Source organism: Wallemia ichthyophaga (assembly GCF_000400465.1).
Source record: "Wallemia ichthyophaga EXF-994 unplaced genomic scaffold scaffold21, whole genome shotgun sequence".
Taxonomy (NCBI): Eukaryota; Fungi; Basidiomycota; class Wallemiomycetes; order Wallemiales; family Wallemiaceae; genus Wallemia; species Wallemia ichthyophaga.
The window spans coordinates 163633-180779 of record NW_008806294.1 but is presented as its reverse complement, the minus strand read 5'-3'; the positions used below and the strand labels follow the sequence as shown (position 1 = coordinate 180779).

The 17147-nt window shown below is 46.6% G+C and overlaps 7 protein-coding genes across 7 annotated transcripts; 3 read left to right on the top strand and 4 right to left on the bottom strand.

Moving 5' to 3' along the window:
- Positions 1–50: 50 nt before the first annotated feature.
- On the bottom strand, positions 51–3699 carry J056_002523 (Putative purine permease; the record flags this gene model as incomplete). The annotated part of the gene is made up of 5 exons (XM_009271788.1): positions 51–1519; positions 1566–1845; positions 2185–2367; positions 2414–3465; positions 3561–3699. The coding sequence occupies 5 exons, from the start codon at positions 3697–3699 to the stop codon at positions 51–53; spliced, it is 3123 nt and encodes a 1040-aa protein (XP_009270063.1).
- A 985-nt stretch (positions 3700–4684) lies between these two features.
- On the bottom strand, positions 4685–7953 carry J056_002522 (tRNA (adenine(58)-N(1))-methyltransferase non-catalytic subunit TRM6; the record flags this gene model as incomplete). The annotated part of the gene is made up of 12 exons (XM_009271787.1): positions 4685–5311; positions 5366–5565; positions 5615–5841; positions 5889–6050; positions 6353–6415; positions 6466–6539; positions 6586–6672; positions 6714–6816; positions 6868–7451; positions 7501–7607; positions 7657–7796; positions 7847–7953. The coding sequence occupies 12 exons, from the start codon at positions 7951–7953 to the stop codon at positions 4685–4687; spliced, it is 2481 nt and encodes an 826-aa protein (XP_009270062.1).
- Positions 7954–8047: 94 nt separating this feature from the next.
- Positions 8048–11016, bottom strand: J056_002521 (C-1-tetrahydrofolate synthase, cytoplasmic; the record flags this gene model as incomplete). Its single annotated transcript, XM_009271786.1, has 3 exons — positions 8048–9036; positions 9088–10919; positions 10979–11016. The coding sequence occupies 3 exons, from the start codon at positions 11014–11016 to the stop codon at positions 8048–8050; spliced, it is 2859 nt and encodes a 952-aa protein (XP_009270061.1).
- Positions 11017–11154: 138 nt separating this feature from the next.
- Positions 11155–12020, top strand: J056_002520 (uncharacterized protein; the record flags this gene model as incomplete). The annotated part of the gene is made up of 3 exons (XM_009271785.1): positions 11155–11175; positions 11224–11263; positions 11311–12020. The coding sequence occupies 3 exons, from the start codon at positions 11155–11157 to the stop codon at positions 12018–12020; spliced, it is 771 nt and encodes a 256-aa protein (XP_009270060.1).
- Positions 12021–12082: 62 nt separating this feature from the next.
- On the bottom strand, positions 12083–12733 carry J056_002519 (putative phosphoglycerate mutase; the record flags this gene model as incomplete). Its single annotated transcript, XM_009271784.1, has 1 exon — positions 12083–12733. The coding sequence occupies one exon, from the start codon at positions 12731–12733 to the stop codon at positions 12083–12085; it is 651 nt and encodes a 216-aa protein (XP_009270059.1).
- A 46-nt stretch (positions 12734–12779) lies between these two features.
- Positions 12780–13249, top strand: J056_002518 (UPF0538 protein C2C4.04c; the record flags this gene model as incomplete). Its single annotated transcript, XM_009271783.1, has 2 exons — positions 12780–13119; positions 13170–13249. The coding sequence occupies 2 exons, from the start codon at positions 12780–12782 to the stop codon at positions 13247–13249; spliced, it is 420 nt and encodes a 139-aa protein (XP_009270058.1).
- A 180-nt stretch (positions 13250–13429) lies between these two features.
- On the top strand, positions 13430–17114 carry J056_002517 (Structural maintenance of chromosomes protein 5; the record flags this gene model as incomplete). The annotated part of the gene is made up of 4 exons (XM_009271782.1): positions 13430–13903; positions 13951–14445; positions 14508–16508; positions 16554–17114. 4 exons carry the CDS (start codon positions 13430–13432, stop codon positions 17112–17114), a joined length of 3531 nt encoding a protein of 1176 aa, XP_009270057.1.
- Positions 17115–17147: the final 33 nt, after the last annotated feature.

Sequence of the window (17147 nt, the reverse complement as noted above, 5' to 3'; positions counted from 1 at the left end):
CAATAATTAAATGCTTGTTCATTTGAGTTGTAAGGAATTAATTGCGTACTCTACTTCTCCAATTGACTTTGAGTGGATTGTGCTGTTGAAGGTATTTCTGTGATGGTATTTCGATTTTCGTTGATGCCTTGCTCCATATCGCTAGCATCTTTAGATTCTTCATCCACATCTTCAGGCATTATCAAATTCATTGACATAGCAACCAAACAGCCTAGGATAGAAGGTGTAGATACAACCGTCTCTATTGTCTCCAGCCAGCCTTCCAGCGCCTCGTTGCCGTTTGTGTCGACGCCTCTGAAAAAGTGCGCTGACCATTCTGGCACAAGCAAAACACCGAATGCAAACGTCCACGCTGTTGCCAATATGATTCTGTCTCTTCTTTGCCACGAAATTCTTGATAAGATCCGCACACCCGACACGAGTACATTTGCAAAAAGAAAGCTAGTCACACCGCCTAAAACTGGTTTTGGTATTGAGATGAAAACGCCACTGATCTTGCCCAATACGCCAAAGAGTATAAGATACCCGGCGCAAACTAACCCAGCGCTTCTATTGGCCACCCTGGTTAGGGCGATAATTCCATTATTTTGAGCAAAGACGGACATGGGAGCTTGAGTCATAGCGCCGGCCAATATACCGGCAAGACCGTCAGCAAGTATACCCCCTTGAATCCTCTCGTCGAATTCTGACCCTCCCACCGACAAACGCGATGCTTCCGATGCTGCGGTTATGTCACCCAGTGCTTCAACACTATTAATGAGATAGACTGCTAGAATCGGTAGAATAGATGGCGGGTCCACTTTCAGCTTGAATGTGTGCACCCAAAGGAAGGTTATTGCTGGTGAGTCTCTGATTTTGTTTACACAGTAGTTGCACGCACAGCCTACGGTGCTTCCAACTGCTAAGGCTATTATTAGACTACCGCTCTTCATGAATGGGGAGCCAAAAATCTCCACGAATAATATCGTCACGACTGCGAGGAATCCAAGCCCGATAAATTCAATTGCTCCATATGGTAAGGGTCTGGGCGCATCAGCTGATGGACAATTCTCTGTACAGTCCCCACCAGACCAATTAGAAAACCCCGAGCTTTGTAGCAGCTGGCATGCAATCATAATTATTACAGTGCTTGATACTACCGGTGGACAAGCCTTCTTGATCACCGTAGCGGGCAAAAGTGAGACACCTATCTCAAACAAGCTAGCCAGCATACAAGTGCCGATGAAGTAGCCGTAAGCTTCAGGGCACGCGGCTCTACTGCCATCAGTATTGTTAGGACATGTTCCGTTTGAATACATTCGGTCAGCCATCGAAGTAAAGACAGGTATAGTGTTGAAGGATACACCAACAATCGTTACTATTCCCGTTCCGATGTACTTGTTGGTGTATGGTATTCTAGTGTGTAGCATTTGTACGATAGATAGTATGCCGCTGCAAATCAGAGAAGCTGAGACCATGTAAGATTGTAAGTCATTTGAAAAATTTAAGGTTTGAGAGATTATCATTGGCGGGGTGATTACTTGAATCCATGAGCATGCTAGGAGAGATAATCAACGGGAACCCACCACCGGCAAGACAAGCAAGCGCGTGTTGTAGTCCCGCGATAAGCAGAAGTACGATGGGAAGGTTCGAATCGAGGGAAAAGAAGGGCGAGGGTCTGAGCATCTTGCGCTGTCGTCTAGGTAGGTTGTAGGGAAATTGAGGAGCAAAGAGATTCGTGTAGTTGAAGCTTTTGTCTCCAAACCACCCAGATCTACTTGTCAGCTTGGTTGTAGCTCGTTTCAAACTTCCCATTACGTGTAGACAAGAGAAACGAGAAATATTCGCTGATAATTGTTCGTGTTCCTGTTGATAAGCTTATCAGAGCTTTAAGATAAGGAGCTGGAGTAAGATTAGAGGCTGATACTGGATATATAAGTGACACTGAATAAGCAAAGACCTCTTAATCTTTAAATTGTTGTCTTCTTTTTAGAATATTTTAGAATTTGAGCGGAGTAACGTCTTCGACGGCCAACGTCAATCAGATTTTCCAAATCAATTTAGTCTAGCGAGGCCTGTCAATTGAATATATAATGTTACAATTCTATTCACCTAGTTTTCATAAAAGTAAAAGAAGGTCGTCCACGCAGCTACCACGAAAAAGCAATAAAACACCGTTATGAAGATGTTTAAAGGCTTGCTTACCCAGCTAAGCTTAGATGCTTGAAATATGCTGCACCCCAGCTCACATTCCAGTTTGAGACGGTTCTTGACACTACGATCAAATATCTTCATAAAGAAGGCCCTATCGCATATGATATACACCACTCCAAGGACTACAGCCCATGCTTTTACACCCATGAAAATCCAAATTACGTTGACGTACGACTGCGAATTTTAGTCAGATAAACTCAGAACGCTCCAACAGTCTCACCTGGTTCGGCGTGATATCTTGAACTCTCCCCACAACGACGCTCATAATAACATCGCCGCAGTTGATGAAACTCTTCCATATTCCTAAAGCTAAAGCTAGATGCTTTTGATTATGTATTATCAGAGGAATCGATGCGAGCAGGGAAATTGTGGATATCGAGAACGCAAGACTTGATAATATGAGGGGGATAATGGGATGGACAGATGTTTTGGCGATTAGCGCAAATACGACGATATAGACACCTGCAGCTACTGGTACAAATTGCGGTCTTCTACCATATAGATCTACGAATACACCACCTAGCGGTGTCATGACTACTGGAACTACTTGCGTCAATGCGCTGTAAAAGCCACCTTGCTCTGCGGAAACGTTGTAATGCACCTTCACTAGGTCCGCAACGATTTTATTGAAGGTGGAAAATACTGAGGGTTGGAAGATCCAAGACACTGCGAACAAGAAGAACGAAGATGGCAGCGCCAAGAATACTTTGTGTATCTTGAGCATGTTCTTGTCGAATACGACCTTTTCATCAATTTTGTGAACTTTTTTCATCAAGAAAACCACAGCAATATTGGCGCAAAGTGAAAGACCAGTAAAGATCACAGACGTCCAATAAGTCATGGCATAATAAGAAGCGTTTGCGATGGGGAGTGCGGTGACCTTGCCTAAAATATTGCAGATTCTCACGAAGCCAAGATCTAGAGCAAAAACTAGTGCCAATCCTCTGTTTGGCATCGGGTAATAAAGCTTTCTCTGCGCGGTCTCTAGCACTGACTGTCCAAGTCCAAATACAATGCGTCCTGCCACAAAGGCGTTGTAGTGGTTCTTTGTCGCGCCGATCGAATCAACGACGTTTCCGAGCAAAATAAAGAACATACAAACCAGAGTACTGCTACATATACCAAAGTGGTCTACCATTAGACCACCGAATATTGGGAGGATAGTGTTGATGAGATCTGCAGCTGAAGAGATAACGCCGAATTGACTGTTGTTTGCGCCAAGCTTGCTCTTGAGTGTGCTCTTCAGCGAACCATTAATGGATCCGGAATATTCTGGCCCACTTGTGATGCTTTAGCGATGCAAAAATTAAATATCCGTACCTACAAAGCCATGAAAATGACTAGCCCTGATATTAAGCATCTCGAACCAAGAGAAAGGAATGGAGTCGCGTAAGTACCACTCGTGGCTTCGACAGGCTCTTGCAAACTATTCTCATCCTTGAGCACCGATCCTTTTTCTGCTCTTACGTTTGTTTTTGAAGAATCAACACTTAGTCTTCTTATCATGATTCGTTTTTGATTGTTTGATTGATTGTTTGATTGATAATTTGATCGATAATTTGATCGATAATTTGATCGATCTAATAAAAATCCCCCAAGAATCCTATTCATAGATTCCTATTTATAAGTGTCTCAACCTCGCAAGGAACATGATTCTTGGCGAGGCGAAAGCGTTACCGACAATTCAGCTTCCCGATACGATGCTGCTTAAATTTTGAATTAGATGAATCAATCCACTGAGCTCTTTGCAAAAGCCATAGCAAACTGCTATTTTTGCACCTTAAAAGCTAGCCTTTTAATCCCAAAGCACTTGAGAGCGTTAAGTTCATTGATTTTAAATTGATAATGATTATTCGGGTATTCGTGGGCGAAAGTCGATATATAAATAGCTTTATTTGATCATTCATGTAGCGCAACCTTATTAACTTCTTCACACTGATCAAATCCCTTCAATTTAAATCCTTTCAATTTATGAATGTGATTTTGGTTAGGTCTGTGGGCGATGTCAGCGAGAAGGGATGATGAGAAGAGGTGTTGGGATTTAAACATAGATTAGGTCACTCTAGGCCAATTTATGTCATTATATTCATGCACATACCTGATATATTTGGGTTTCTAGGTATTCATGTAAGCCGGATTCTTCAAGGATCTACTTCCCGAAGAGGATTTAGACACATCAATCGCACTTAAAGGTTCAACGACTTTTCTAAATGATAGCTTGCTTTAAAAGCAGGTGTATGCGTAGTCCAGTGGCTGTGATGTATGGTGAAAATATTCCTGGTCAGGTAAAGCTCATCGCACATGACTTAGAAGCCTACCTATCTATGTCGTAAAATTTCGTATCAGGGATAATGACATTATGCATTGAAAAGTGGTGCATGTCAAATAAAAAAATTGAGGTTACAAATGAAGGAATTTTACAATAATAAAACATGATAATCGCATGGCAAGAGTATTCTATCAATATCAATAAGATGTCAGCTAAGTGGGCTTAAAACGCCTCCTTGGCGGCAAGAAGCTCAAGGATGAAAGCAGCAGATTCAGGGCTAGAGACGCCTTTCGCAGACCAGTCGAGTGCGTCAACGGTAGGCTGTACGTTACCCATGACATCAACTCTAGAGAGGCACGCCTCGAAAGCCTTTTCCATCTGCGGCAGCACGTCCTCGATGGCACCGTAAGCAATAGCACCCAGTCTGTATGCGGCGGCGGTGATAGCGGCCGTGCCGGCGACTTCCTCAAAGTCCTCCGGCTTGTCAAGGTAGTTAGGCAGGAGGCCACTGTTTTTCTGCACCTTGTACGCGTTCTGCAAGAGTTCTTTGAGCCAAATAATGAGGTGGTGTGCTTCCCAATCCAGACCCTCGACGCCTGAGTGCTTGATTGTAGCGAGTACTCTAGACATGCCACCCGCGATCCAGCCGTTGCCAGTCGACCACGCGCCGGCATCTTCCCACGACTTGTTGGTGGCGTCGAAGATATGACCGTACAAGCCTACGTCCTTCAAGAAGAGTGCCTCTCTGTACGCTTTGATCTGCGCGAAGGCCTCGTGGAGCATATGTTTGTCGTGCTCGAGCGCACCAGCATAGGCAATAAGTGGTGGTGCCATATAAACTGAGTCAGACTGAGGATGTTAGTATAAGCAAGACACCCATGTGAAACACGCAAGAGAACCTACCCAGTATGCAATCTTTTCAGTCCTGTGAGATATTGCTCCTGTTTCTGAGCGTGGAGCGGTGTTTAGGGTGTAGCTGAGCTGCTTTGCTGCGGCGTCGCCGAGTCTCTCTCTCTCTTCAACCTTTGGCCAGATCTTCGAAGCGAGATATACAGCAGGGCCCATAGATGCTGGGTCACTAGCACTGCCGTCAACTGGTCCACCTAAATAGCCTTCGTGAGTGGTGTTTCACAAACAAAAGAACTACCTCACCTAACTCCACACCAAGTCTGCCATCTTCGTGCTGTCTGTTGACGGCATCCCAGGCTATCGAGAGCGCGTGTACGGGAATTTCTTCCGAGAATGAAAATTGGCGCTTGCCATCCCACTTGAGTGCCTCGGCCGAGCCTTGGATCTCGTTGAGGTAGTTTGGATTAAATACGCTTAGTCTGTCGTAGTCAAACTCTAGGAGCGCTTCTGCAGCCGTGCCTTGTTCCCAGCTGGTGACGTCAGGTCTGAGTTGAGGAGGGTGAAAAAAAAAACTAACCTGGCGCGCTGAGTGGAGAGGAGGGCGTCGCGTGCTCTCCCGCCTACGGCATCGTGATCCCAGTCATACGCATGCTTAGAGCTGTACATTCTGCGCTCCAAAGGTACTGCGAGTGTACACACAGCTAATGCCGCGGAAACCAAGACTTTTGATATAACCATGCTTAAGTTGATGTTAGTGGTTTGCTAAAAGAACGCGTTTTATTAATTTACTCTATTTGAATGAATATCATGCTAAAAAAAGATCCGGAATGCTCTTCATACCACACTGTTTTAGGAAAGGACGCGTCGAATATGCGAACTGAACGCGTTTAACGGGACTTTTCGGTAATGCATCACGCGCAAGCGCATTGAACGTGTCTATAAATAAATAAAGTGCATTACAACTTGAGTATGGCAATGTATGAATATTTTATCGCGCGGGTTTGTACCATCTACGATCACCGATTACATCTGCATCCACACTAGCTCCGCTCCGCCTTGCGACGCTTGAATGCCTTGATAGAATGGGCATTGGGATCATCGAAGCTGCAGATTGTGTCAATTATGTAGATTCGACGAAAAATAGCCATACTGACACTTTCGTCGTGTGTAACAAGTAACCACCGGTGGCTGGCATTTGCATATTTGGATGCGTTCTACCAGGCAGAACCTGCGCCGCATGTGAGTTGGGTTGTGTGCTGTTTATAACAACACACCTGATACTGTCTCAGCCAACTTTCAGAGATTACCGGTGCCAAGAAATTAGCGTCATTGCGTAGACGCATGTGCGCATCTGTGAGAACCTAAGATTATTAGTGGTGTGATCAGTGTATAATGAACGTACCGCCAAGTGTGGATGATGTAACACTATGGGAGCCGACCCGCTGAGGTGAGTGTACAGTCTCTGTATAATACTCAGAGGTTCATATTGCGAGGCGCTTATCAATCTGCAAGAATGTGAGAAGGAAACACCCCAAACATCAATCACCCTATCTCACCCGTCAAAACCACCATCGAAAAACTCCTTTCTGAGATTATCAAGCGCAGTAAATTGCTCTTTGCGCTTCATGATTTTATCTCTCTCGTGGTGCGATCTCCAGTTATCGCCGCCCTCTTTAGCTTCAAGTTTAAGCGGAGGCATTTCAAAGTCGTCGTCGATCGATACCCAATTCAAATACCTGACACACTCTTTCACGCTCTGTTCAGGGAAGTTCATCGAGTCGAGAATATCGAGGTTGGGTGGTGAGTCGGCGTCGTGTATGATCAGCACACTACCTTCACCTGCAAGTCTTTCGAGAATGGCGCCAGTGAGAAGACCGGAAGTATCGTCGATGACAATATATCTCCCACCCTGCTGAACATTGGCGAGTGTGAGCATTTGCGATAGACTGTCCACTCTCAGATCGCGAATACGCTGTGAATTCTTAGTAAAGTGATACTCGCAGACGTTAAACGTGGTGGGTGGGATGAGTGTGATAAACTTGAGGAACTTTGCTTCTTTCTTTTTGAGGTACTTGTCCTTGCTATAGGCGGTTTTCTGATCGAATTGGCCGTGAGCAGCGATTTGTTGGTCGATAATGTGCTGCGAGCGGGTTAGTTGAGTGAACTCACTCCAGTCACGCCTAACTCACTCTGCCCTCAACGCCGCCGTTTTTCAGCGCTTCAATCTCAGCCTCGCCTAGGAGAGTGATTGCCGTACTGTCGTCTTCAATAAACTGATTCGTTGACTCGTAGTCCTCTGAAATGCCCTGATGAATTAAATTCTCAAATGACTCAAATTCACCCACCAATTTCCTCAATCGCCCGCGGAGACATTTTCCTCAGCGTGGAGCTGCCGTCCTTATCGACAATCTCGAAACTGAGGCCGTATGGCTTTCCGATAAGCTCACTGAAGGGTACTTTTCCGAATTTGCCGAAATTTGCCGTGCTGGTTGCGTGTATTTAGAGTGTGTGCACCGTGGTTACAGCCAGACACACCCGTTCTTTGTAAGCCTTACAATACGCTCCTGCTGCGATGGTAGTCTGATGTGCACGTAATCATTCTCTCGAACCAAGTCGCAGCGATTATCGTACGATGATGACATTAGACGAGTAAGAAATCCATCTTCTAGTTTTTACAAAATATTTCAGAAATCTTTAAGCTTTTTCAACAAGTACAAGTGAGTTTGTGCACTGCAATCAGAATAATCCAACGACGCGTGGCTTCTCTCCAGACATATCCAAATCGATATCGTAGTATCCTGGTCGAGTTGACAGTCCCGGCATAGTCTGCATCTCTCCGCAAAGAGCATACACGAATCCTGCACCCGCACTGAGCTTAATTGAGCGAATTGGCACAGTGAATCCACTTGGTACACCCTTCAGCTTAGGATCGTGCGAGAGTGAAAGGTGAGACTTGGCCATACACACTGGCAGGTTTCCATATCCTTGCTTCACATAAGTCTCCACTTGAGATTTAGCCAATTCAGACAATTCAATAGCTTCACCGCCGTACATTTCCCTTACGATGGTCAAGATCTTGTCCTCCATAGTCAAATTGTCATCGTAGAGCAGCTTGAAGTCGTCGTTTGATTGCGCAGGAAGAACCTCACCATCTGAGCCCTTTGGTTCGCAAGTGTCGATGAGTGATTGGGCGAGATCGATGGCACCTTCACCACCCAATGCCCAGTGGTTAGATGCAACGGCAGCGTGAGCACCTGCTTCATACGACAACTTTTTCACCAACTCAAGCTCAGCTGGTGTATCCGTGGTGAATTGATTGACCGCTACAATCACCTTAACGCCATACTTGCGGCCGTTCTCAATATGCTTGCCAAGGTTTTTACATCCTTCAGCTAGCGTGTCGAGGTTCTCCTGCGTATATATGTCGTCGAGTGGCTTTCCAGGTGACACTTCCGGTCCACCACCGTGCATCTTAAGAGCGCGCACGGTAGCAACAAGCACAACTGCATCTGGCACTAATCCAGAAACGCGACATTTGATGTTGAAGAACTTCTCCATACCTATGTCAGCACCGAAACCAGCCTCGGTGATTACATATCCACCAGATGAAGATGGCTCGCCCTCATCTGTGCCTGCGAGCTTCAAAGCAACGCGGTCGGCGAGGATGGATGAGTTACCGTGAGCAATGTTGGCAAATGGGCCAGCGTGTACAAACACAGGAGTTCCTAAGGTTAGTTAGCATATACATTCGAAATCATTCCGCACTCCCCACTCACCCTCCAAAGTTTGCATGAGGTTTGGCTTGATAGTGTCCTTCATGAGCACAGTGAGTGCACCACCAATACCAATGTCATCCGCAGTGATCGGTTCGCCTGATTTCGAAGAGGCTACAACCATATCACCCAATCTTCTGCGCATATCGGGGAGATCGTTGGCAAGTGCGAGCACAGCCATACACTCAGAAGCAACTGAGATATCGAAACCTGTCTCACGTGAAATACCTTTCTCAGTTGGAGCTTGTCCCACGGTAATCTTGCGCAAATACCTGTCGTTGGTGTCCGTAACTCTGTGCCAGGTGATTGTCTCAGGATCAATGTCGAGTTTGGCAAACTTGGCAACCTCCTCCTCGTTCAAGTCACTCGGACTTGTCTTGTCAATACCGAGTTTTTGCAGCCTCTTGATCATAACTGGGGAGAAAGATCTGACACCCTTCTTAGCCGGAGTGAGACGATTATAAAGTGCTTTGGCGGACTGAGTGGATTCATGGAACATTCTTGCGTCAATAGCGGCAGCGAGGAGGTTGTTAGCTGCGGAGATGGCGTGAATGTCACCAGTCAAGTGCAGATTAAATTCATCCATTGGAATGATTTGTGAGTAACCACCACCAGCTGCACCACCCTTAATACCAAATGTAGGGCCCTGTGAAGGTTGGCGAACGCATGCAAAAGTGCTTCTGCCAAGTCTAGCGCCAAGGGCTTGTGCTAAACCGACGGTAGTAGTAGATTTACCTTCACCGAGCGGAGTAGGAGTGATACCTGCGACGACGACGTATTTACCATCTTTGCGGTGCTGGAGACGGTCGAGAATGCTCAACTCCACCTTAGCTTTAGATTGGCCGTAGAGCTCCAATTCTTCATCTAATACGCCAATCTCTTGTGCGAGTGATGAAACAGGTTTGGGTGTCTGAGCCATAGCGATTTCAATATCAGATGGAACTTGTTCGAGTGGGTGGATAGGAAGAGGAGTGACAACGCCACGACCTCTGCCACCTCTGAGTTTGGCCTGACGCTCTGCAGCTCTAAAGGTGTTTACCATGAGCATAGCAACGGTCATAGGGCCAACACCACCAGGAACGGGAGTGATGTGAGCAGCATTTTCAATGGCCTTGCTATATTCCACATCACCGAGCATGCGCTGACCGCTCTTTTTGGTAGCATCTGGGACAAAATTGGCACCGACGTCAATGACAACGGCGCCTTCCTTGATCCACTCGCCTTTGACGAACTCAGGCTGACCAATAGCAGCAACGACGATATCAGCCTGCTTGACTAATTCGGGGATATTCTTTGTCTTGGAGTGTACCTGGACGACGGTCGCATCTTTGCGGCGGAGGAGGTTCATAGCAGGAGTACCGACGATATCGGAGCGGCCAAGAACGACAGCGAATTTGCCAGCGATTTCAACACCAGATTCTTCAAGCAGCTTGATTACACCAGCGGGAGTGCAAGGAGCGAAAAGAGGGTCAGCGAGGCGCGAAGAGAGAGCACCTGCGGTGAGTGGGTGAAAGCCATCGACGTCCTTATCATGTGAGATGGTTTCTACGACGCTTCTTTCGCCGTCTTTGCCGCCATTAGCGAGTGGGAGCTGAACGAGAAGACCATGAACGCCGTCATCCTGGTTACAGCGACGAACGTGCTCGAGGACCTTATCGACGCCATCAGAGTCAGGGATTTGAATGTGGGTGAATTTGAAGCCAGCCTCTTCTGCAGCCAGTCTCTTCATGCGAATGTAGCTGTTTGAATCAGGGCGAGCGCCGTGCTGAATGATTACGAGGTGCGGGTTAAAGGGGAGTGTTTTTGTCTGAGTAGCGAGATCTCCGCGGAGTTTCCTAAGCGAGTGGGGTTAACGGGGTTATTCGATATGCTGGTGGTGCTTCTGGTGACTCACTTTGCAATCGCAGTGCCATCAATTTTCTGACCAACCATTGTACGTATAGATGAATGTAAGTTTCTAAATAATATTCTACCAGCTGAAATTCTGAGATTTCTTCTGGCGGTCTTGAGCATCTGCGTGCAAGAGGCAGCGTGTGCCTCTCGCCGGGACTGCGAAGGTGAAAATTCAAAATGGATTTAAATATTGCGGCGGTGAGCTGGGCGAGTGGGCTATATAATCCACATGGCTAATATATTTAGGCCGGTAGCCTCGCAGCTCTCACGGTTGATTTACTCGTCTGTGTGTTTTATATGACGTCATAGGATTATATTCTAAGCACCCAGCAGACCCCATGGATACTCTCAAGGTTAGAATACAGAGCACATCCTCGGCCACTCTTTTCTCCGTCTCAAAATCTCATCTTTACGCTGGTGTAGGGCCGGTGATACTCGCCACTATTCCCTCTGCTGCCGTTTTCTTCACCACGTATGAGCACATGACGGGTGTATTTAACACTCGCACCAACCTATCATCCCCAGCCACTCAAATTCTGGCTTCAAATTTGGCTGAATGCGCTAGCTGTGCCGTACTCGCGCCTGCTGAGCTTATTAAACAGAATGCACAGGTTGGCGGTGATACAAAAACACTCACTAAGCGTCTACTAAGACGCGATAACCTTAAGTCTCTATTCCCTGGTTATCGCGCACTTGTGCTCAGGAACACACCGATAGTCACCGTCCAATGGCCGATATATGAGCATTTGAGAGCCATGCTCGGTGAAAGGAACTTGCCACGCGCAAAATCTGCTTTTTTGGCTGCTTCTGCTGCTGCAACTATAGCATCCATCGCCACAAACCCAATCGACGTAATCAAGACGCGGATAATGATCCAAAATGAACAGAATGGTGGTGTGTGGAGTACGAGCAAGAGCGTTATGGCAAATGAAGGTGTCAGGGGTTTGTTTAGAGGTTGCCTCCTAAGATCTACCTGGGCCGCTGCCGGAGCTGGTGTGTACTTGGGTTCATTTGAGAAATCCAAGGAAATTTTAGGAAAGTAGTTTGTGTATTGGGGTAATCGTGGTACTTGTGAAATTCTTCACGATTTTCACGATCAATGTTTTTATAAGCATATTTCATCGGCGTTTTCAACCTTACCGTGAGTCTGCAGGTGAGAATCATCTGACCAGCTTACTAGAGTACCTTTGTGGTTTGAATTCACGACTGCTCGAGTGACTGAAGTGTTGATGAGACTAGCTGGATTGACATTAGGTGCCAGCGAGTACTTGTACTTATTTAGCAGCACCTGTCTTATAAGCACGGAGAGTAGAGCACCGTGACTAACGATTACAATTCTCTTGTCACCGTTTGTACCACCGCTACTACTGGAAATCAAAGGAAGGAGAACGTCATTGTAAAACTGCAAGCAACGCGCGTACATGGATTCCAACGACTCAACGCCTTTTAAATGAGAGTGGCGCTGTTCCCTGGTGAGTGATTGGCCTTGATAAGGACCGAAACACCTCTCCCTGAGGCGTGGATCCGACGTGATCGTTACGTTTGGATGGTGAGCGGCTAGAATAGTCGCTGTTTCGTGCGTTCTGCTCAAGTCGCTGGTGTAAATAGAGTCTATGGGGATATCTTTGTATCTATTGGCTAATAGAGCGCACTGGAACCTTCCAGGCTGATTGAGTGGAATATCCAGCTGACCTTGCACTCTACCGGAAATATTAAACTCAGTCTCACCGTGTCGAATTAAATCGATCGATATCATTGCTTCTTAGTAGAGAATCACAGAGAATATCCTCCAAACTCAGCAAATGTCCACCACTAACCTTACAAACCCAAAAACCTCTGCCACGCTCACAATTAGGCTCATTAAGAGTTTCGAATTTAGGACAACAAAGAATCTTATCCTAAGGGGAGTGGATTTGACAGCGACAACGGTTAATCAACTTGTTGAGCTGTGTAAGCACGAGATAGCCACACAGCCAAAATACAAGCAATTCAGATCAACTCAGTTTGACTGCCTCAAATTGTACACTCAAGCACACGGCCACAAAACAACTAATCTCATTATAAACATCGATAATCCTCATTGGATTATTGACGACTGGAATAAATTCTTATCTGAAATTGAAATTGATGGTCAACATATTGGTACGTCCCGGATTCGAACTTGAGGCTTTGCTGATCAGACTCCTGATTAGAAAACGAGACTGAGTTATCACTCTTCAACAGGCAGCTTTACGACTCGTTTATTCTCAACCCAGAAACCAAGTGGGAGTAGTTATAGGTGCGATGGGCGTGACGCGGGTGAATACGCGTGATCGTCAGAGATGGAGGAAATTGGAGAGAGATAGAGGGAGATGCCTTCCCTCACAACCCCTACACGCCTTGTACGACTTGTAATCTACTTATAAATCCATTTCTCAATCTTATCCTCCTTCTTCCCAACCACCAACATCGCATGCCTAAGCCAAGCTTAAAGAGGCATGTCCCGTCGTCTGACGAGGACGAAAGCGCGTCGCCCAAGAAGCAGCAACAGCTGCACGACTCTGACGACGACGACGACGACGATCGCAAGCCATCTCCATCGAGGCTTATCAATGAGGAGGTGAATAGCGTGGAAGGCGATAATGATGACAACGACGACGACAATGACAATGACGATGAAAACAACAGCGACCAAGAATCACCGTTTAACAACCCACTTATGAACCAAGAAGACGTCGCTGAAGCACTCCAACCCCAACAACGAAATAGAGACAGCGACAACTTTATCCCAGGGTCTATCGTGCGCGTAGTACTGCACAACTTCCTCACTTACGATCATGTCGATTTCTGTCCTGGGCCTTATCTCAATATGATCATTGGTCCAAATGGTACCGGTAAATCTACTATAGTTTGTGGAATAGCACTTGGTTTAGGTGCTGGTCCGAAGGTGTGTTATGTTTGTCCCCCCCCATCCATCCACTCACACGATAACAGATTCTCGGTCGATCTAGTGACGTCAACGCGTTTGTTAAACAGGACAAGACACAGGGCTATATAGAAATTCACCTCAAGTCACGTAACAGCAAACGCAACCACGTAATCAGACGTAGTATCAACTCCACAGACAAGCAATCCAAATACGAAGTTGATGGCGAGCCCAGCAAGCTCGATGTAATCAAGGATATTGTCCACAGCTACGGTATACAGATAGGTAACCTATGTTCCTTTCTACCGCAAGATAAAGTGTCGCAGTTTGCGCAGATGTCACCATCTACCTTGCTCCTCGAGACGCAGAAGGTAGCTGAAGGGACGGGTATTGGCGATCTCACCCAATGGCATAATGACCTCATCGCTAGTGGCAAAGACCTCTCCACCCAGGAAGCCACGCTGAACAGCATCATCAACGATCGCAACGACTTGCAACAACTGAATAGATCTCAGGAACGCGAAATTGAACGCTATAAAACGCGTAAAGCGATCGAGAAAAAGGTGAGTTTGATGGGTGGTGAATTGACCTACCGTTCTCAAACTACAAACTAAAACACTCACAGATTAATCTGCTTAATCTGATGATACCATTTTCTCGCTACTCACAATCAAAAGCACAATATGACCAAGCCAAGGCGAATCGTAAGCGGTTGAATGAAAATGTGATCAAGATTGAAAGAGAGAATCTTCCTCTCAAAAAGAAGATGGCAGAGTACGATGTTATGATTGAAGCTAGTGAGAGCAGGCGCAAGGAGAAGGAAGGACTGATTGAAGAAAAACGTCACCAGCTGAAAGAGGTGAATAAAGCATTGGAGCAGTTGGTCAAACATACCGAAGACGCCACGACTAAAATCGACGACTCTGAGCGTGCAGACCTGCGTCGCGTTCAGCAGATAGAAAAGATTAAGTTGCAGATAGTCGAGCTCGAGCACACAGTCGCGAACAAACCCAGTGATGAAGGATTGGCTGAGCTCGACGACGAAATTAACAACATCAAGCGGAGAATTGCTCAGCTCCACCAAGACGGCAAGCAGTTCCAGGATGTCAGACGGGATGTGGCATCCGAGCAGCGAGACCTCCTCCATGACATACAGGGCTACCAGAAGACCTTAAACAACATGGATAACGTTAGGCACCGTCGTTTTGAGAAGTTTAAAACGTTTGATGAAACCACAGCTAGGACTGTCGATATTATTGGCAAGAATCAGGATAAGTTTGGTAGCAGAGTGTATGATCCGGCTTTTTTGGAGGTCAGAGTTAAGGATCAGTCGTACGCCTCGGCTATCGAGTCTCTGATAAACTATAACGTCATGAAGACTATCCTTTGTCAGAGCCAGGAGGACTACGATATCGCCACCAAGCAGATTATAGACAAGTACCACTTTAGAGTGAATATAGTGCAGCCAGTTTTCAATGCAAGAGAGACGGAGCAGTATATGTCACGTGAAGAGATACAGGAGCTCGGATTCGATGGTTTTGCTATTGATTTCGTCGATGCGCCAGACTTTATTCTCAACTACCTCAAGAAGGTGTGCTTTCTGCACAAGATACCTATAGCGAAGACATCTGACAAGATCAACATGAAGGCGATTGAAGAGTCGCGTGCATTCAAGAGCAAAGAGTTGAGGAGATACTTGATCGGCACCGAATCGCACACATACAGCTGGTCGAGATATGGGCGACAAGCGGCGACAACGACAACGACATTCATACGGCCGTCACGCGTCTTCAATGATGCGTCCACAGACAACGAAGAGCGGCACGGGCTGGAGATGCGCATCGAGGATTGCAGGAGCAAGTCAGCCGAGCTAGAGGGGAGGATAAATGAGATGATACCCAAAGAGAGGGAGATGAGAACGCAGGAGAGTACATACAAGCAGGAGATAGCAGCTTTTGATGAAAAGAAGAGAAAGATTCAGAGAGCGCAGCAGGAGTATTTCAAAGCTCAGGCGACTCTGACCAGTAACAAGAAGCATCTCTACCAACTGGAATCCCAACCCAGCTCACACCTCGAGAAGGAGAAGTTGAAGAGACTAATATGCAAAATAACAAGACAGAGAGCGGGAGAAGTGGAGGCATATACTGAACTGGTGGGGGATATATCAGAGATAATAGACGAGAGTGAGTTGCTAGTGTTATCGGAGATACAATACGACGCGAACAAACGCAGTCTGAATGCACACATGAATGAGTACAACGTCAGGCTGAGCGATGCATCGCGCGAGCTGAACAAGGCGGACGACTTGTATAAACGAATCAAGGGGGATTCCACGCAGTACCTCAAAGCGGCTCAGCAGCAACTGGCACAGAGCAGCGAAGAGCTGCGTGATGATTTTATCAAGTTGAGAGAGCGAGTGAGCCAAACGGGTGACGAACAGAGTTTGGAAGAGCTTGAAGATGCGTTGGCGGTGGAGAAGAGCAATTTGGAGATGAACTCGAATATCAGCTCGAGTGTGGTGGAGATGTACGAGGAGCGCGAGCGTATGATCGAGACACAAACCAAGGACATTGAAAATAAGCAGGAGGATTACGACAGGAAGAAGGCATACATAGATGGAGTCAGGGTGGGTAGGTTCTTGAAAATGATCACACACACTAACCGGTCATAGTCGCAATGGGAACCTACACTTCTCAAGCTGATTACCGCAGTGAGTGACCGCTTCGGTAGGGCTTTCGAGCGTTTTGGGTGTGCTGGAGAAGTGAAGCTATACCGACACACCGACTATGCGCAGTGGGCGATAGAGATCTACGTCAAGTTTAGAGAGAGCGAGTCACTTGAGCTGCTCACACACCAGCGTCAGAGCGGTGGAGAGAGGTCGCTGTCTACGATACTCTACCTCATGTCTCTCACAGAGTTGTCCAAGTCGCCGTTCAGTCTGGTGGATGAAATCAATCAGGGTATGGATAGCAGAGCGGAGAGGCTGGTGCACAACCAAATGGTGCAGGTCACTTGCCAAGACTTCTCGAGTCAGTACTTCCTCATCACGCCGAAGCTCCTGCCTAACCTCACATACCACCCCAAAATGAAAGTACTGTGCGTTAATAACGGCGAGTGGCTCGATGAGACACGTGGGAATCTCATGTTGCTGTTGAATGAGCATAAGAAGGCGGGTGCTACTAGCACAACCAACACACCCCTAAAAACACGAGTGAAGGCCGAGGCAAGCTAGCTAGTGAAAAAATATCATTACTGCAATGTATAT